At 43.9% G+C, this 21577-nt stretch overlaps 1 protein-coding gene across 4 annotated transcripts in view; it reads right to left on the bottom strand.

The window, feature by feature from the left end:
* Positions 1-20679, bottom strand: part of tnpo1 (transportin 1) — a 67287-nt gene extending 46608 nt beyond the window's left edge. For 3 of the 4 annotated variants that reach the window (XR_006757623.1, XR_006757624.1, XM_045689856.1), the window contains exons 1-4: positions 20216-20679; positions 18976-19051; positions 7499-7648; positions 159-265 (exon numbers count right to left, since the gene is read on the bottom strand). Coding sequence is in view for 2 of the 4 variants with exons in the window: in XM_045689856.1 (XP_045545812.1) it covers positions 159-265; positions 7499-7648; positions 18976-19051; positions 20216-20320 (438 nt within the window). In the remaining 2 variants the exon portion in view is untranslated. The remainder of the gene's footprint in view (positions 1-158; positions 266-7498; positions 7649-18975; positions 19052-20215) is intronic. The other variant, XM_014128059.2, reaches the window with a different exon arrangement.
* Positions 20680-21577: the final 898 nt, after the last annotated feature.

The following is a 21577-nucleotide window of genomic DNA, read 5'->3' as shown; positions in this document are numbered from 1 at the left end:
CTAGTCTTCTCCTCACAATATTTAGCATATGACAGTTCAGAAAACATCAGCAGCCCAGTCCTGTGTTAACCTAGGTCGTCACCTCAGTAGTAGTGATAGACATATAGCTCAGCTCACAGACCTGGCAGCCCAGACCCTGTCCTAGTCTCGTCCCTCACCTCACAGGTGTTGTAGTCCTCAGAGTCCAGCAGAAGGCAGAGTTTGGGCAGCAGCTCGGGCCAGTTCTGCAGCTCCCCTTTGGAGGCGATGGTAGTGATGAGGATACCTGAGGTCGAGAGACAAAGACACAGAAAGAGAGACAGATGAGACAGGTCTCCTCGGAGCAACTCCACAACCCTCCCTTATAACAATCACCTCCTTGCTTAATCATCATGATCACCATCAGGATTGGCAGAGCCAATATCCTGCACTTTGAGTCGGTTTATAATAGGTGATTTACACACTCCTGTTTGTTCATTTCTGTCAGATGTTTGGTAACCATGGCAACAGAGCCCCGGGCACAGTCTGTTGCTTTCCTGCTGACTCTGATAAGGAGGCACCATGCAAACACCATTGGCTATCTCAACAAGCCAGCTGGCTAATCAAACCTTCAGAAATAACCATGCAGCCAGACACCAGTGAGACGAACGGAGTTATATTACCCTGAGCCGTGGTGTACCAGTCTATGGCCTGTGACGTAAACAGGCAAAAGCAGTGAGGGAGGAGTGCCTTTCTCAAATCAAACAATAATCTGTGCCGCTTGGTCATGTCGGAAATAAGGCAGCATGGTACAGCGTCCAGAAACATAAAACATATATTTTCCATAAAATATATGTTAGAATTTTCAAAGTAGTTTTAAATTGGGAAGGCAGATAAAGCGTTTTTTTTTTTTTAAATGGCAAACAGAGAATCCTACTCATTGCTTCACGTACATAATCTAGCCTATGCTACGTCACTTTTGTTTTGAGCTGATTTTGCAGTGGGCATCTGTACTTCACTATTTATATTTTTGATAACTTTTACTTTACTACATTCCTAAAAGGAAAATAAATGTACTTTTTACTCCATACATTTTCCTTGACACCCAAAAGTACATGCTAAGCATTCAAAATGTAACTTAAGAAATTACAAATATATATATATATATATATATTTTTTTTTTAAATGGTGCCATCTGGTTTGCTTAATATAAGGAATTTTAAATTATTTACACTTTTGATACTTAAGTATATTCAAAACCAAACACTTTTACTCAAGTAGTATATTACTGGGTGACTTTTACTTGAGTCATTTTCTATTAAGGCATCTTTACTTTTACTCAAGTATGACAGTTGGCTACTTTTTCCACCACTGGCTCTGAACGGGGCACCTGGCTCAGGCCCACGAGGCAGCACGGTTCCAAAAAGAATGCAAATCACTTTTCACCCGTTGCAAACTTCTCCAACCGAGGTAACCCGGGCCAGAAAATCGAATCCCCCTCAATGACTCAAAGATTCAGGTTAATACAGTACGAGTCATAATACCCATAAAAACACAGTGGTCAAAAATGTCAATGATTTCAAATAATTTTTTCACAATTCATTTTTCCATATTATGATTTTTTTTACCAATTCAAATAAGGTCTGTGTTTAGTGTAGGCTTACCCTGTTGTGACTTTTTGATAATGATAAGTCACCTTGTCTTTCGGACAAGGTGACTTATCAATATATTCATCTGTAGTCACTCCTCAAAAATTAAAACGCTAATTAGCCGCTAATGTGGCTATCATACAGAACTACACATGCCTGTCACATGCTTCACGCATGTCACCAGGGCCATGATGATCTGGACGAAACCGAGGCAAAGGTAAGAATATCTGGATCAACTATCGAATGCTTGCTAACATTTGCAATAAATAAATTGCCGACAATTGTTTAAATTGACAAGTTTTACACAATACATTTTAGTCATATAGCAGACGCTCTTATCCAGAGCGACTTAATGCCGCAATTAGGGTTAAGTGCCTCGCTCAAGGGCACAGATTTTTCACCTAGTCACATTATTTAGTCCTACCTGCTATGGTGGGTTTTAAATTAATTGGTATTCACACGTTTGTTTGAGGTAAAGTTACTGTGATGTTATTGATACCAAATTGCAAATCTTATTTGCACCTCCTCTATTCTAGAACCAATGGGTGTGTCTGAGTATTATCACCTTTAAAAACTAGGTAAGCGGTTCCAATGTTCCCTCTAAGCTGCGTGTGGGCGCACAGCTCACCAGGGACTGACGCACATTTTTAAAAAATCATAATAAATTCCACCTTCGAGAAAAGCACAAGACTGAACTGAACTCACGGGGAAAACTCTAGAAAGTTAACACTTAACGTTTCCCTTTACTGTTGGAATCAACGCAATATTAGCCACTATCAATGCAACATACCGAAACAAAACTAAACTACGCAAGAGATTATTATTATTATTATTATATATATTATTATTATTTTTTTTTTTTGAAATAGGCAGAGCGCAATCGGACTAGGATTCTATTGCATTGACAGGCACGACTCAGGCCTGTACTCCACACAGACCAGTGCGCCATAACCAATCAGAGCTGCAGTAGACCTACATGCAATTAGAACATTGCCATATATGGATTTGTGCCATTTACTTTGAACAGGACTGTTTTACAGCATGAGCGGTCGCAATTATTATGCGCTTGTTTTGAGATCAAAGCGAGAGCTGCATATAGCCACGTGCGCACATTTGTTCACATTTTTAGCTAGTTAGTGAGTTATTAGCCCAGTTATAGCTCATTTGTAGTCAGCAATGTGGGAGCACAAAACTTAAACATTTCTAGACATCTTTGAAAAGTATTTTTTTTTTATGTCTTAAAAAAGGGGCGGTGCTGTATTTTGAGACAGGCTTGAATAAGCCAAGTAGCCAATAGGCAACGGGTAGCATAATCTGTCTGATTCTCTGTAATAAATGGTATTGGAATAATAATGCATTTTATTTTGTAAAGTGGTTTCTTGCATTACAACAAAATGTTCAGTCGCCTCCTTGTCTGAAGGACAAGTCGCTAAACAACTTCATGTCAAGCCCTGCATGTTGTTTTTTTTGTTTTTCCCCCCAAAAGTGTCATGGAATGTAGGCCTACGTTGGCTGCTACTGTAGGCTGAATGATAACATTTTAACATGGAAATAGCTGTTACGTAGCTGCATTTTCTCCATTGTTTTTGATGGTAGGGCACTCCGGTAGACCTACATTATGATCAAATAGCCACAGTAGCCTATTTGGCCACTGTTAAAACAGTATATTAAAGCGGGTACAGCCTTGAGGGTTCACAGTAAACGCACGCCGGAAGTTACACACAAGGTTCAAGTTAGCGATCAGCAGACCAAAAAATTGCTCAATGCCAAAAAATATTAGAGGGAACATTGCCTGGAACACCATTCTCCTGCTTTGATCTGTTTCAGTCATTGAAGAGAAGGAGTGTGTGAAGGGTTTTCTAATCAGGTATGAGCTGGGCTGGAGCAAAAGCTTAGACACTACTGCCATTCAGATCTGGAGCTGTCCATCATTAAGTCATTTTTCTGCACTATGGGTACAATGGTATTGACAGTCACAGAGTGTACAAAACATTAAGAACACCTGCTCTTTCCATGACAGACTGGCCAGGTGAATCCAGATGAAAGCTATGATTCCTTACTGAGGTCACTTGTTAAATCCATTTCAAATCCACATTGATTAAGGGACATGGATTGTGTGTCATTCAAAATGGTTGAATGGGCAAGAAAATATTTAAGTGCCTTTGAACAGGGTATGATAGTAGGTGCCATGTGCACCGGTTTGTGTCAAGAACTGCAAAGCTGCTGGGGTTTTCATGCTCAACAGTTTCATGTGTATCAAGAATTTTTGCACCAGCCAATGGTCATCCAGCAAACTTGACAACCATGGGAAGCATTGTAGTCAACACGGGCCAGCATCCCTGTGGAATGCTTTCGAAAGAATGTAGAGTCCATACCCCAACGTATTGAGGCTGTTCTGAGGGCAAAAGGGGTGGTGGGTGAAACGCATATCTATCTATCTATATATATATATATATATATATTTTACTGGTACTGTGTGTTTATTTATATATATAAAATTGAGTTTCACCCCCCACCCCTTTTGTCCTGTTTGTTTACACACACACACACACACACACACACACACACACAGTACCAGTAATATATATAATTGATTTATTACTGGTACTGTGTGTGATATATATAAATAAATAAACAGTACCAGTAAAAAAAGTTTGGACATACCTACTCATTCAAGGGTTTCTTTAAAATTGTACTATTTTCTACATTGTAGAATAATAGTGAAGACATCAAAACTATGAAATAACACATATGGAATCATGTAGTAACCAAATGTTTTTTTAAATCAAAATATATTTTAGAATCTTCAAAGTAGCCACCTTTTGCCTTGATGGCAGCTTTGCACTCTTGGCATTCTCTCAACCAGCTTCATGAGGTAGTCACCTGGAATGCATTTCAATTAACAGGTGTGCCTTGTTAAAAGTTACATTTGTGGGATTTCTTTGCTACTTAATGCATTTGAGCCAATCAGTTGTGTTGTGACAAGGCAGGGGTGGTATACAGAAGATAGCACTATTTGGTAAAAGACCAAGTCCATATTATGGCAAGAGCAGCTCAAAAAAGCAAAGAGAAATGACAGTCCATTACTTTAAGACATGAAGGTCAGTCAACACAGGAAAACCATCAAGCACTATGATGAAACTGGCTCTCATGAGGATCGCCACAGGAAAGGAAGACCCAGAGTTACCTCTGCTGCAGAGGAGAAGTTCATCAGCTTTACCATCCTCAGAAATTGCAGCCCAAATAAATGCTTCAGAGTTCAAGTAAGAGACACATCAACATGAACTGTTCAGAGGAGACTGCGTGAATCAGGCCTTCATGGTGTAATTGCTGCAAAGAAAGCACTATTAAAGTACACCAATAAGAAGAAGAGACTTGCTTGGGCCAAGAAACATGAGCAATGGACATTAGACTGGTGGAAATATGTCTTTTGGTCTGATGAGTCCAAATTTGAGATTTCTGGTTCCAATCGCTGTGTCTTTGTGAGACGCAGAGTAGGTGAACGGATGATCTCTGCATGTGTGGTTCCTACCATGAAGCATGGAGGTGGTGGTGTGATGGTACTCTGCTGGTGACACTGTCCGTGATTTATTTAGAATTCAAGGCACAGTTAACCAGCAAGGCTACCACAGCATTCTGCAGTGATACACCATCCAATCTAGTTTGCACTTAGTGGGACTATCATTTGTTTTTCAACAGGACAATGACCCAACACACCTCCAGGCTGTGTAAGGGTATTTGACCAAGAAGGAGAGTGATGGAGTGCTGTATCAGTTGACCTGGCATCCACAATCACCCAACCTCAACCCAATTGAGATGTTTGGGATGAGTTGGATCAAGGAGTGAAGGAAAGGCAGTCAACAAGTGCTCAGCATACAGTTGAAGTCAGAAGTTTACATACACTTAGGTTGGAGTCATTAAAACTCGTTTTCAAACCACTCCACAAATTTCTTGTTAACAATCTATAGTTTTGGCAAGTCGGTTAGGACATCTACTTTGTGCATGACAAGTAATTTTTCCAACAATTGTTTACAGACAGATAATTCCAGTGGGTGAGAAATTTACATAAACTAAGTTGTCTGTCTTTAAACAGCTTTGAAAATTCCATAAAATGGTGTCATGGCTTTAGACGCTTTTGATAGGCTAATTAACATCATTTGAGTCAATTGGAGGTGTACCTGTGAATGTATTTCAAGGCCTACCTTCAAACTCAGTGCCTCTTTGCTTGACATCATGGGAAAACCAAAAGAAATCAGCCAAGACCTCATTCATAAAATTGTAGACCTCCACAAGTCTGGTTGATCCTTGGGACCAATTTCAAAATGCCTGAAGGTACCACGTTCATCTGTACAAACAATAGTATGCAAGTAGAAACAGGGGACCACGCTGCAGTCTTACCGCTCAGGAAGGAGACGCGTTCTGTCTCCTAGAGATGAACGTACTTTGGTGTGAAAAGTGCAAATCAATCCCAGAACAGCAGCAAAAGACCTTGTGAAGATTCTGGAGGAAACAGATACAAAAGTGTATATCCACAATAAAACGAGTCCTATAGGGGCGAGTCCTATATCAACATAACCTGAAAGGCCGATCAGCAAGGAAGAAGCCACTGCTCCAAAACCGCCATAAAAAAGCCAGGCTACGGTTTGCAACTGCACATGGGGACAAAGATTGTACTTTTTGGAGAAATATCCTCTGTTCTGATGAAAGAAAAATAGAACTGTTTGGCCATAATGACAATCGTTATGTTTGGAGGAAAAAGGGGGAGGCTTGTAAGAACACCATCCCAATCGTGAAGCCCGGGGGTGGCAGGATCATGTTGTGGGGGTGCTTTGCTGCAGGTGGGACTGGTGCATTTCACAAAATAGATGATGGAAAATTGTGTGGATATATTGAAGCAACATCTCAAGACATCAGTCAGGAAGTTAAAGCTTGGTTGCAAATGGGTCTTCCAAATGGACAATGACAACAAGCATACTTCCAAAGTTGTGGCAAAATGGCTTAAGGACAACAAAGTCAAGGTATTGGAGTGGCCATGACAAAGCCCTGTCCTCAATCCCATAGAAAATGTGTGGGCAGAACTGAAAAAGCATGTGCGAGCAAGGAGGCCTACAAACCTGACACAGTTACACCAGCTCTGTCAGGAGGAATGGGCCAAAATTCCCCCAACTTATTGTGGGAAGCTTGTGGAAGGCTACTCGAAACGTTTGACCCAAGTTAAACAATTTAAAGGCAATGCTAGCAAATACTAATTGAGTGTATGTAAACTTCTGACCCACTGGGAATGTGATGAAAGAAATAAAAGCTGAAATTAAGCATACTCTATACTATTATTCTGACATTTCACATTCTTAAAATAAAGTGGTGATCCTAACTGACCTAAGTCAGGGAATAATTACTAGGATTAAATGTCAGGAATTGTGAAAAACTGAGTTGAAATGTGTAAGGTGTATGTAAACTTCAACTGTATATTATTTTTGTTTTATTTATTGTTGGACATGAGACTGTAAAAAACGCCAGGAAATCAGTTCAAGTATTCCCACGCATAACAGAAAGACATGTGATCTTTTACAAATGTAAGCAAGGTTTGACATTATGATTTTGTCAAATATACCCGTTTGGGCATCTTGCTTTCAATTTGCAGTCTACAAATTATTTGTAATGATATTCCGCCCCACCGACCATGTACTCAAGATAAATACTATTATAATCAGCCCCCGACTGAATCTAGTTGATGATCCCTGCTCTGTCTTAATCAACCTTTATTACACTGCTTACAGTGTATTTGATTATAGTGATCAAATTGTCCATCATGGACGTGACCACTTAGAAGAGAGCACTATAATTCAATGAGGACAACATTCTTTGTTACAAATGCAGGCTATGACACTTACCCACAGTGGCCCGTATGAGGGGTGAGGAGTCTCCGATGTTCTGCAGACACTCGCTCTTGATGAAGTCAGACACTCCATTGGGGAAGTTCTGGTAGTGGGCCTTCACATTGTTCTTCAGGATCAGACCACTCAGAGACCGGGTCGGCTCATCTGGAGAGAAGGGGGGAGTAGGGGCAGTCAATTTAGGGGTCAATTCCATTTTCTATTAACCTCACTAGGGTAGGGAGCACTATTTTCACCTCCGGATAAAAGGCGTGCCCAAAGTAAACTGCCTGCTACTCAGGCCCAGAAGCTAGGATATGCATAGAAAACACTCCAAAGTTTCTATAACTGTTAAAATAATGTCTGAGTATAACAGAACTGAAATGGCAGGCGAAAACCTGAGGAAAATCCATCCAGGTAGTGCCATTATTTTGAAATGGCTGTTTTGGAAATTAAAGCCTATCCACCATTTAAAGGGATAGGACCCAGATTCCATTCCCTATGGCTTCCACTAGTTGAACAGTCTTTATACATTGTTTCAGGCTTTTATTCTGAAAAATGAGGGAGAATGACAACTTTGAGTCAGTGGATAGTGGGATGTCCCCAGAGCTGTTTCTTGCCTTTCTTTTATATTGACGACGCTATTGTCCGGTTGAAATATTATCAATTATTTAGACTAAAAACAACCTGAGGATTGACTATAAACATCGTTTGACAAGTTTCTACGGACACTATTTGGAATTTTCATCTGCCTCTTCTTACTGTATTTGAGCCATTGGATTACTGAACAAAACGAGCCAACAAAATTGAGGTTTTTGGATATAAAGAGGGACTTTATCGAACAAAACGAACATTTACTGGGTAACTGGGAGTCTTGTGAGTGCAATGATACGAAGATCAAAGGTAAGTGATTAATTTTATTGCTATTTCTGACTTGTGACTAATCTACTTGGCTGGTAACTGTATGTAGTGTTTTGTGTGCTGAGCACTGTCCTCAGATAAATCGCATGGTTTGCTTTCGCCGTAAAGCCTTTTTGAAATCTGACACGGCAGCTGGATTAACAACAAGTTGAGCTTTATTGTGATGTATTGCACTTGTGATTTCATGAAAGTTAAATATTTATAGTAATTTAATTTGAAATTGGCGCTCTGCAGTTTCACCGGATGTTGGCCAGGTGGGACGCTACCGTCCCACACCCCCTAGAGAGGTTAAGTCAATGTACGATTAGTCGATGAGCCGAAATGCATAAATTCTATTAGGACTAAACATTCAATGAAGATTTTTCCAAATTAACACAATTCTAATTTTACAAAATGTTGTTTTAATAGAATTAACACAACTTGTCCTAACTTACATGATGCATTTGATTGGCGTCTAAATAGACTAAACAAAAATATAAAAACACAACATGTAAATGTGTTGGTCCCATGTTTCATGAGCTGAAATAAAAACATCCAAGAAATATTCAATATGCACAAAAAGCTTATTTCTCTAAAATGTGTTTACATCCCTGTTAGTGAGCATTTCTCCTTTGCCAAGATAATCCATCCACCTGACAGGTGTAGCATATCAAGAAGCCGATTAAACATGATCATTACAGAGGTGCACCTTGTGCTGGTGACAATAAAATGTGCAGTTTTGTCACAACAAAATGCCACAGATGTCTCAAGTTGAGGGACAGTGCAATTGGCATGCTGACTGCAGAATTGTCCACCAGAGCGGTTGCCAAAGAATTGAATATTCATTTCGCCACCATAAAGCGACCTCCACAGTCATTTGAGAGAATTTGGCAGTAGGTCCAAACGGCCTCACAACCGCAGACCACATGTAACCATGCTAGCCCAGGACCTACACATCTGGCTTCTTCACCTGCGGGATCATGAGACCAGCCACCCAGGCAGTTGCTGAAACTGTGGGTTTGCACAACAGAATTTCTGCAGTGTCCAAAACCGTCTCAGGGAAGCTTGTTTGCGTGCTCGTCGTCCTCACCAGGGTCTTGACCTGAATGGAGCTTGTCATTGTAACTGACTTCAGTAGGCAAATGCTCACTGTCGATGGCCACTGGCACGCTGGAGAAGTGTGCTCTTCATGGATTAATCCCGTTTTCAACTGTTTCAGGCAGATGGCAGTATGGCGCCGTGGCCGAGCGGTTTGCTGATATCAATGTTGTGAACAGAGTGCCCTATTGCGCCGGTGGGGTTATGGTATGAGCAGACATAAGCTACAGACAACGAACACAATTGCATTTTATTAATGGCAATTTGAATGCAGAGAGATACCGTGAAGAGATCCTGAGGCCCACTGTTGTGCCATTGATCCGCCACCATCCCCTCATGTGCATGATGCACGGCCTCATGTCTCAAGGATCTATACATCATTCCTGGAAGCTGAAAATGTCCCAGTTCTTCCATGGCCTGCATTCTCACCAGACATGTGAGATGTGTTGCGCTTCACAAGGCAAATTGTGGCCCCAGCAGATAGGGACTGGTTTTCTGATCCACGCCCCTACCTTTCAGGTATCTGTGACCAACAGACGCATATCTATATTCTCAGTCATGTGGAATCCAGAGATTAGGGTCTAATGGATGTATTTCAATTGACTGATTTCCTTATATGAACCGTAACTCAGTCAAAATCTTAGAAATTATTGCATGTTGCGTTCATATTTGTTCATTGTAGAAGGGAGTTTGAATACACTATTAAGTACACTACAGACAAAGGCTAAACATCTAGTGAGCAGGGGGTTGCTGTATAGCCATGTCTCATATAGCAACACTACTAGAAAACCCAAACAAAAACATGTCATACCCTCTCTACTCAGTACAATGGCAAACCACTGCTTTCACTGGCTTCCCTGATTCAAAAGTTCATTTTCTTTGACTCATTCCCCTAACACTGTGATGTTCAGCTTGGTGTAGCATAACTACAATCAAAGTCATAGCCTCAGTCATGATTTCTGTTTTATCAAAAAGGCCTTTATAGCAAGGAACAAGTTTCCCTTAATACTACTGAATGGGCATTCCCCATTGGTATTTCACTGTCTGATAATTCTCCTCCATGGCCGTTTGATCCAATGTCTACCTCTGTTCTGATTTAAAAGTACACTAAAATTTGATTACCGCTGCATCTCTCTCGACACAGAGCAGTAAAACAAACGCCATCCTCAAAAGGCAATGGCTCATCAGCCTAAACCGTTGGGTCATCCATTCTACTGTACACAAACAGGTTGTCAGCAGGTCAGGAGTTGAGTTGTGCCCGGCCGGGGATTAGTTTTAAAATTTGAATGACCCATATTCTAGTGGTGTGGTGCCACATCAGTGACAAGACATTTGATTTGATTTATTAAGATCCCCATTAGCCAATGCCTATGGCACCAGCTAGTATTACAAGGGTCTGACACAACATTACAGACAAAATACTTAATTTACATAAATTTAAAATCATTAACATGTGCGAGTGCCTATCAGTTACACATATACTGAACTAAAGTATAAAAACTCAACATGTAAAGCGTTGGTCCCATTTTCCATGAGCTGAAATAAAATATCACAGAAATGTTCCAGTCTCATAAAAAGCTTATTTCTCTCAAATGTTGTGCACAAATGTGTTTACATCCCTGTTAGTGAGCATTTTTCCTTAGCCAAGATAATCCATCCACCTGACAGGTGGGGCATATTCAAGAAACTGATTAAAACAGCATGATCATTACACAGGTGCACCTTGTAATGGGGACAATAAAAGGCAGTTGTCGCACAACACAATGCCACAGATGTCTCAAGTAGCAGGATTGTGCAATTGGCATGCTGACTGCAGGAACATCCAACAGAACTGTTGCCAGAGAATTTCATGTTTCATTTCACAACCATGTAATTTTAGAACATTTGGCATTAAATCCAACCAGCCTCAACCAGACCACGTGTATCCACGCCAGCCCAGGACCACATCCAGCTTATTTACCTGCGGGGATCATCTGCGGAAAGGGTGGTGGCTGAGGAGTATTTCTGTCTAAAATAAAGCCCTTTTGTGGGGAAAAACTCATTCTGATTGGCTGGGCCTGGCTCCTAAGTGGGTGGGCCTATGCTCTCCTAGGCACACCCATGGCTGCGCCCCTGCCTAGTCATGTGAAATCCATAGATTAGGGTATCATTTATTTATTTAGCAGCAGCAGCTGAAAAATGAGCTCCTACAAATATTGAAATTTACATGGTTTTTAGAGTGAAGTACATCGGAAAAAAGCAAAAGAAAACTGCAAGACTGAATAGGAGAAAAAACAAGCAACAAACAAAGAAGATAGGCTTTTGAAAAATAGTTATTTTTCATAAAATTGTAGTTATCTTAGCTAGCTGAATTGTTTACCAGTTGCTAAGCAGTTGCTAAGGACTCTTTTGGAAGAAGCTAGCTAGCTAACGAAGAACAACAAAGAATATCTAGTTAACAGAATAAAAGAAAGAGAAAATCAGGACAGAAGAAAAAGGATATCAAAGTGAAACAGTTCTCTAAAGACACAAGAGACAATAATACAAGAAACAACACTTCTGTAGCTTGTCAACTATGTGTCTGTCTATCCCTGTTCTCTCCTCTCTGCACAGGCCATACAAACGCTTCACACCGCGTGGCCGCTGCCACTCTAACCTGGTGGTCCCAGCGCGCACGACCCACGTGGAGTTCCAGGTCTCCGGCAGCCTCTGGAACTGCCGGTCTGCAGCCAACAAGGCTGAGTTCATCTCAGCCTATGCTACCCTCCAGTCCCTAGACTTCCTGGCGCTGACGGAAACATGGATTACCACAGATAACACTGCTACTCCTACTGCTCTCTCTTCGTCTGCCCACGTGTTCTCGCATAACCCTAGAGCATCGAGCCAGCGGGGTGGTGGCACTGGAATCCTCATCTCTCCCAAGTGGACATTCTCTCTTTCTCCCCTGACCCATCTGTCTATCTCCTCATTTGAATTCCATGCTGTCACAGTTACCAGCCCTTTCAAGCTTAACATCCTTATCATTTATCGCCCTCCAGGTTCCCTTGGAGAGTTCATCAATGAGCTTGACGCCTTGATAAGTTCCTTTCCTGAGGATGGCTCACCTCTCACAGTTCTGGGTGACTTTAACCTCCCCACGTCTACCTTTGACTCATTCCTCTCTGCCTCCTTCTTTCCACTCCTCTCCTCTTTTGACCTCACCCTCTCACCTTCCCCCCCTACTCACAAGGCAGGCAATACGCTTGACCTCATCTTTACTAGATGCTGTTCTTCCACTAATCTCATTGCAACTCCCCTCCAAATCTCCGACCACTACCTTGTATCCTTTTCCCTCTTGCTCTCATCCAACACTTCTCACTCTGCCCCTACTCGGATGGTATTGCGCCGTCCCAACCTTCGCTCTCTCTCTCCCCCTTCCATCCTATCATCTCTTCCCTCTGCTCAAACCTTCTCCAACCTATCTCCTGATTCTGCCTCCTCAACCCTCCTCTCCTCCCTTTCTGCATCCTTTGATTTTCTCTGTCCCCTATCCTCCAGGCCGGCTCGGTCCTCCCCTCCAGCTCCGTGGCTCGACGACTCACTACGAGCTCACAGAACAGGGCTCCGGGCAGCCGAGCGGAAATGGAGGAAAACTCGCCTCCCTGCGGACCTGGCATCCTTTCACTCCCTCCTCTCTACATTCTCCTCTTCTGTCTCTGCTGCTAAAGCCACTTTCTACCACTCTAAATTCCAAGCATCTGCCTCTAACCCTAGGAAGCTCTTTGCTACCTTCTCCTCCCTCCTGAATCCTCCTCCCCCCCCCCCTCCTCCCTCTCTGCGGATGACTTCGTCAACCATTTTGAAAAGAAGGTTGACGATATCCGATCCTCGTTTGCTAAGTCAAACGACACCGCTGGTCCTGCTCACACTGCCCTACCCTGTGCTTTGACCTCTTTCTCCCCTCTCTCTCCAGATGAAATCTCGCGTCTTGTGACGGCCGGCCGCCCAACAACCTGCCCACTTGACCCTATCCCCTCCTCTCTTCTCCAGACCATTTCCGGAGACCTTCTCCCCTTCCTCACCTCGCTCATCAACTCATCCTTGACCGCTGGCTACGTCCCTTCCGTCTTCAAGAGAGCGAGAGTTGCACCCCTTCTGACAAAACCTACACTCGATCCCTCCGATGTCAACAACTACAGACCAGTATCCCTTCTTTCTTTTCTCTCCAAAACTCTTGAACGTGCCGTCCTTGGCCAGCTCTCCTGCTATCTCTCTCAGAATGACCTTCTTGATCCTAATCAGTCAGGTTTCAAGAATGGGCATTCAACTGAGACTGCTCTTCTCTGTGTCACGGAGGCTCTCCGCACTGCTAAAGCTAACTCTCTCTCCTCTGCTCTCATCCTTCTAGACCTATCTGCTGCCTTTGATACTGTGAACCATCAGATCCTCCTCTCCACCCTCTCCGAGTTGGGCATCTCCGGCGCGGCCCACGCTTGGATTGCGTCCTACCTGACAGGTCGCTCCTACCAGGTGGCGTGGCGAGAATCTGTCTCCGCACCATGCGCTCTCACCACTGGTGTCCCCCAGGGCTCTGTTCTAGGCCCTCTCCTATTCTCGCTATACACCAAGTCACTTGGCTCTGTCATATCCTCACATGGTGTCTCCTATCATTGCTATGCAGACGACACACAATTAATCTTCGCATTTCCCCCTTCTGATAACCAGGTGGCGAATCGCATCTCTGCATGTCTGTCAGACATATCAGTGTGGATGACGGATCACCAGCTCAAGCTGAACCTCGGCAAGACGGAGCTGCTCTTCCTCCCGGGGAAGGACTGCCCGTTCCATGATCTCGCCATCACGGTTGACAACTCCCTTGTGTCCTCCTCCCAGAGTGCTAAGAACCTTGGCGTGATCCTGGACAACACCCTGTCGTTCTCCACTAACATCAAGGCGGTGACCCGATCCTGTAGGTTCATGCTCTACAACATTCGCAGAGTACGACCCTGCCTCACACAGGAAGCGGCGCAGGTCCTAATCCAGGCACTTGTCATCTCCCGTCTGGATTACTGCAACTCGCTGTTGGCTGGGCTCCATGCCTGTGCCATTAAACCCCTACAACTCATCCAGAACGCCGCAGCCCGTCTGGTGTTCAACCTTCCCAAGTTCTCTTACGTCACCCCGCTCCTCCGCTCTCTCCACTGGCTTCCAGTTGAAGCTCGCATCCGCTACAAGACCATGGTGATTGCCTGTGAGCTGTGAAGGGAACGGCACCTCCATACCTTCAGGCTCTGATCAGGCCCTACACCCAAACAAGGGCACTGCGTTCATCCACCTCTGGCCTGCTGGCCCCCTACCTCTGAGGAAGCACAGTTCCCGCTCAGCCCAGTCAAAACTGTTCGCTGCTCTGGCACCCCAATGGTGGAACAAGCTCCCTCACGACGCCAGGACAGCGGAGTCAATCACCACCTTCCGGAGACACCTGAAACCCCACCTCTTTAAGGAATACCTAGGATAGGATAAAGTAATCCTTATAACCCCCCCCCCCTTAAAAGATTTAGATGCACTATTGTAAAGTGGTTGTTCCACTGGATATCATAAGGTGAATGCACCAATTTGTAAGTCGCTCTGGATAAGAGCGTCTGCTAAATGACTTAAATGTATTTCAATTGACTCATTTCCTGTAACCAATTTAAATTAAAATCTTTGAAATTGTTGCATGTTACGTTTATATTTTTGTTCAGTATACATGTCAGTACATACACACAAGCAGGTCACATGGGGGAGAGGCGTTGTGCCTTGAGGTGTTGCTTTGATTTTGTTTTTTGCTGTTCACTTGCACTATATAAGATGGAAGGGAGTTCCATGTACTCATGACTGTATAATACTGTACTGGACCTGGGGGAAAGATGGCTGGTGCCATGTCTGGTGGGTTAAGTGTGTGTAAGTTGACAATGCAAACGATTTGGAATTTCCAACACAAAGTTTGTTACAAAAACAAGTGACGCGCCTCCCGAGTGGCGCAGCGGTATAAATCACTGCATCGCAGTGAGGAGGGTTTGGCCATCCGGGACGTCCTTGTCCCATCGCTCTCTAGCAACTCCTTGATGTGTGCTGGACGCATGCACGCCGACTCATGTCACCAGTTGTACGGTGTTTCCGCCGACACATTGGTGCAGCTGGCTTCCGGGTTAAACGAGCAGTGCGTCAAGAAGCAGTGCGGCTTGGAAAGGTCGTGTTTCGGAGGACGCATGGCTCTCGACCTTCGCCCCTCCTGAGTCCGCACGGGAGTTACAGCGATGGGACAAGACTAACTACCAAATGGATATTGCGAAATTGGGGTAAAAAGGTACAACAAAAAAGAGACGCAGTCAGTCTTCCCTCAACTCTTCGCTAAGAGTGACTTGCATGCATAGTATTAATATCAGCCCTCTGATTACAATGAAGAGCAAGACGTGCCGCTCCGTTCTGGGCCAGCTACAGTGTAAGTAGGTCTTTCTTTGCAGCACTTGACCAAATGACTGGACAATAATCAAGATAAAACTAGAGCCTGCAGGACTTGCTCCTTGGAGTGTGGTGTCAAAAAAGCAGAGCATCTCTTTATTATGGACAGACCTCTCCCCATCTTTACAACCAATGAATCTATATGTTTTGACCATGGTAGTTCACAATCTAAGGTAACAAAGTAATTTAGTCTCCTCAACTTGTTCAACAGCCACACCATTCAATACCAGATTCAGCTGAGGTGAACAACATAGGGAATGATTTGTACCAAATATACTGCTCAAAAAAATAAAGGGAACACTTAACACAATGTAACTCCAAGTCAATCACACTTCTGTGAAATCAAACTGTCCACTTAGGAAGCAACAATGATTGACAATACATTTCACATCCTGTTGTGCAAATGGAATAGACAACAGGTGGAAATAGGCAATTAGCAAAACACCCCCAGTAAAGGAGTGGTTCTGCAGAGGATGACCACAGACCACTTCTCATTTCCTATACTACCTGGCTGATGTTTTGGTCACTTTTGAATGCTGGCGGTGCTTTCACTCTAGTGGTAGCATGAGACGGAGTCTACAACACACACAAGTGGCTCAGGTAGTGCAGCTCATCCAGGATGGCACATCAATGCGAGCTGTGGCAAGAAGGTTTGCTGTGTCTGTCAGCGTAGTGTCCAGAGCATGGAGGCGCTACCAGGAGACAGGCCAGTACATCAGGAGACGTGGAGGAGGCCGTAGGAGGGCAACAACCCAGCAGCAGGACCGCTACCTCCGCCTTTGTGCAAGGAGGAGCAATGCCAGAGCCCTGCAAAATGACCTCCAGCAGGCCACAAATGTGCATGTGTCTGCTCAAACGGTCAGAAACAGACTCCATGAGGGTGGTATGAGGGCCCGACGTCCACAGGTGGGGGTTGTGCTTACAGCCCAACACCGTGCAGGACGTTTGGCATTTGCCAGAGAACACCAAGACTGGCAAACCTATGCTCTTCACAGATGAAAGCAGGTTCACACTGAGCACGTGACAGAGTCTGGAGACGCTGTGGAGAACGTTCTGCTGCCTGCAACATCCTCCAGCATGACCAGTTTGGCGGTGGGTCAGTCATGGTGTGGGGTGGCATTTCTTTGGGGGGGCCGCACAGCCCTCCATGTGCTCGCCAGAGGTAGCCTGACTGCCATTAGGTACCGAGATGAGATCCTCAGACCCCTTGTGAGACCATATGCTGGTGCGGTTGGCCCTGGGTTCCTCCTAATGCAAGACAATGCTAGACCTCATGTGGCTGGAGTGTGTCAGCAGTTCCTGCAAGAGGAAGGCATTGATGCTATGGACTGGCCTGCCCGTTCCCCAGACCTGAATCCAATTGAGCACATCTGGGACAACATGTCTCGCTCCATCCACCAACGCCACGTTGCACCACAGACTGTCCAGGAGTTGGCGGATGCTTTAGTCCAGGTCTGGGAGAAGATCCCTCAGGGGACAATCCGCCACCTCATCAGGAGCATGCCCAGGCATTGTAGGGAGGTCATACAGGCACGTGGAGGCCACACACACTACTGAGCCTCATTTTTACTTGTTTTAAGGACATTACATCAAAGTTGGATCAGCCTGTAGTGTGGTTTTCCACTTTAATTTTGAGTGTGACTCCAAATCCAGACCTCCATGGGTTGATAAATTGGATTTCCATTGATTATTTGTGTGATTTTGTTGTGAGCACATTCAACTATGTAAAGAAAAAACTACTTAATAAGATTATTTTATTCATTCAGATCTAGGATGTGTTATTTTAGTGTTCCCTTTATTTTTTTGAGCAGTGTACAATGCTCTTAGTTTTGGTAAGCTCTGTATACCGGTAGCAAAACCCACTGGTTGATACTTATTTATAAAACCCTCTTAGGCCTCACTCCCCCTATCTGAGATATCTACTGCAGCCCTCATCCTCCATACAACACCCGTTCTGCCAGTCACATTCTGTTAAAGGTCCCCAAAGCACACACATCCCTGGGTCGCTCCTCTTTTCAGTTCGCTGCAGCTAGTGACTGGAACGAGCTGCAACAAACACTCAAACTGGACAGTTCTCAATCTCTTCATCCAAAAACTAAATCATGGACACTCTTACTGACAGTTGTGGGTGCTTTGCGTGATGCATTGTTGTCTCTACCTTCTTGTCCTTTGTGCTGTTGTCTGTGCCCAATAATGTTTGTACCCTGTTTTGTGTTGCTACCATGTTGTGTTGTCATGTGTTGCTGCCTTGCTATGTTGACGTCTTAGGTTTTTCTTTATGTAGTGTTGTCTCTTGTCGTGATGTGCGTTCTGTCCTGTGTTTATATTTTTATAGATTTTTTTAAATCCCAGCCTCTGTCCCCGCAGGAGGCCGTCATTGTAAATAAGAATTTGTTAACTGACTTGCGTAGTTAAATAAAATAAAGTAGTTTTAGAGATGTTGAGGATCAGTTTATTACTGGCCACCAATTCCTAAACAGACTGCAACTCTAAGGGTTTCAGTGACTTCATTAACTGTGGTCACACACACACACACACACACACACACACACACACACACACACACACACACACACACACACACACACACACACACACACACACACACACACACACACACAGAGAGAGAGAGTTGCAGTCTGTTTAGGAATGGGTGGCCAGTAATAAATGCATATATATGGTTGAATCAGCAGCATACATGAGCACATGTACATACATGAGCACACATGCTTTGTTTAATGCCAGTGGCAGGTCATAAAGACAGACACCAGCCGTGGGGTTCTCCTCCAGGGTTCGCCACTCTTAGAACAGACAGACATGCAGCCCCCGTCACTAGACTAGGTGGTCAGAACATCAGCCCGTCTGTAACCTCGTCCCCAGGCTAATTTGCTAGCAGAGAGGGCTGGTTGGTGGACGAGATAAGCCTGTGACTGCCAGCAACCATTCTGTAGCCTACAGTTGTCTTTTGTGCCAATAAGTAGTAAAACAAAACAAATAGGAGATGGAGAATGAGAGTGGAGGGGTAAATATCTTACCTTCTGATTTCAACTTTGTGAGCACGAATATCAAGTAGTTGTTGAAGTCTGGGTAATGGTTGAGCTGTTCCAGTCTCTTTAGAGAATATGGTTAAGGAAAGAGCCAACATTGGGCACACAACCATAGAAGTAGACATGCAGTGTGTGCTGTATACACAAAAACAAGCTGTTTGTAAAGTTTGATGTTAAATAGCAATTAGTGTTAAATGGTTTTTAGAGGGCATCAATGGACACCACGAATAACAAATCAGAAATCAGTCACAGTTATCATAGGATGTTCAACAGGCTGATGCTGTGGAGTCTGAGCACATATAGTCAAATAGAAGCACTTGGCAATTCAACACCACCAATCAGTAAGAACTCTACTCTGCATACATGGAGAGTAGAGTATGCAGAGTTACATACATGGACAATATTGCATCACTCAAACACTACACTAAGTAGGTAAACTATAAAGACGTTACAATAGAACGTCTTGCCCGTTATTGAATGCACACACCAACGTTCATGATTCGAATGCACCTTGATACTGTAACACCTGTATTGTATGATGATGACAATGTGACAAGAAGGCTCGTATACATAATCACTGCCACGAGCGGGTGGCTGGCTGAAAAGTCACGTTCCTAAACTCACAGGTTCAACAAGATGTCAGGACAGAAGATTAAACCAAAATGAGAACGTTGTTTTCAGCTTTCTTTCCCCTTTCTGACATCATTGTATGACGGGAGAGAATCGAAACCATACTGGGGGAGACAGGGGGATGACTCGTTCTAAACGCAGGCTTGCAGTTTCTTTGTTGCATTTAAGCCCAAAGGGTCGGCAATCGCTAGTAACTACACTGTACCCGCTAACGTTACATTATTTCAACAACACTAACGTTACTCGGAGATCAAAGGATTTGAGACTATACGAAAACTAAACTATCATTTGGGAAAACATTTGTTTAAGACTACTTGATTAACTAATGACTGATGGCTACTGCATGACACCCCATTTATAACATTCCCATCATAGTATGTGGCTGACTCAATAGAAAAGTATATTTGTAACATTGTAGGTAGCTAACTACATGCAGTATACTATCCGCTAGCCCTGTACAGAACAGAAGCCTAGCGCCTGCCCTACCCGCGTGTCATGTTTGCCAAGCCAAGCTAACCACACAAACTACCACAGAAACACCTCGAATACACCATCAATGAGGTCCAAACTTTCATGTTTAGACGAGAGCGAAGGATACTTGCTGGACGGATCTTTGAGTGGACGTATCGGGAGACTGGGACTCTTTCAAAAGCTGTAGAATTTGCTGAAGTCCTTGGTCGTCTGGTTTCCACTCGCACTCCATCTTGGTTTGCTGCAATGAGATGAAAGGGAGAATGCAAAACTGGGAACACACGCTGTAAATTAACGTTGTCTTTTTCACAGTTGAAGAGAAGCCATTAGCTAAGCGGTGTGACTTTTATATATTATAGTGTCAGCTTCCCGATATATCGTAGGCTTTCTTCCTCAAATGCTACTGTGTAATTTATTGACATGGGGCTGTCAGCAAGCAGGAACATTCCGTTTTCGCAACAAGCTAACGTTACTCATGTGGATTCATGGCGCATTTATGATCCAACTGTGCTGTGAAGTCTGCGAGGTCCTATTGCTCCTCCTATTTTTCACTCTGACCAAGATTGGTTCAATTGGGGCCAAAGCCGCGTGAAGTATGGGTACTGAGGGTGCTGCAGCACCTGCTGAAAAATCAGAATACATACATTTTTGTATGTTTTAAAAAATAAAAATACAACAACAGGGGGCGCTGGTGAACAGGAACTCGTGAAGACGTGTTTTCTCTGTGCTGTCCAGGGCAAACAATTTACTATTAATACTTGACCAACACCTTCCGATCCTTGTTAATTTTGTAACATTCAATTAGGAATCAAACTCAATTCACAAATTTGGCAATTTATTCTGACATTTTTGCCCTTTTCATCGTAAAATGTCAAAACAACAGCCACAAGTTTTAGCAGGCCTCTACTAAAGGCCGGTGTTACCGGACACTGACACGGATTCTGATCCCCCTGACCTAGCTAAGGTAATGGCGGTTATCATTAAGTCTGAACAGATGGTGCTGGCTAAGGTGGAGTCACTATCCACTGACCTTTCCGCACAAATAGCCACTCTCGCCACTGAGGTCAACACAAAGATCGACTCCGTTAAAGAAGACTTGGCGAAACAGGACATACGTCTGAATAGCCTGGAAGGCGACGCAAATACTTACTTGTCAGTAAGAGCATCCACTTACAAAGTGGTGACACTGGAAGAGCAAGTCACCCGGCTATCATCAGATGTCGTCAAACTTACTTCCAAGGTCGAGACCATCAAGAACAGATAGCGCCGGGGGAACGGTCGCATTTTCGGCGTGAGAGAGGGACTCGAGACCATAGGCGGATTGCGGCCTGTCCTGTTCATAGCTAAACTGCTACAGGAAATTCTAGGCCTCCATTACGCCCCACCCTTGACCGTGCGTACAGAAGCTTACAGTCCGCACCTAACAATGGGGAGCCGCCCGGACCCATCGTAGTCAAATTCGACTACCTTCAGGAGAAGGAGGCTGTTG

Source organism: Salmo salar, chromosome ssa11, assembly GCF_905237065.1.
Source record: "Salmo salar chromosome ssa11, Ssal_v3.1, whole genome shotgun sequence".
In the NCBI taxonomy this organism is placed as follows: domain Eukaryota; kingdom Metazoa; phylum Chordata; class Actinopteri; order Salmoniformes; family Salmonidae; genus Salmo; species Salmo salar.
This window is presented reverse-complemented; position numbering and strand designations above follow the sequence as displayed.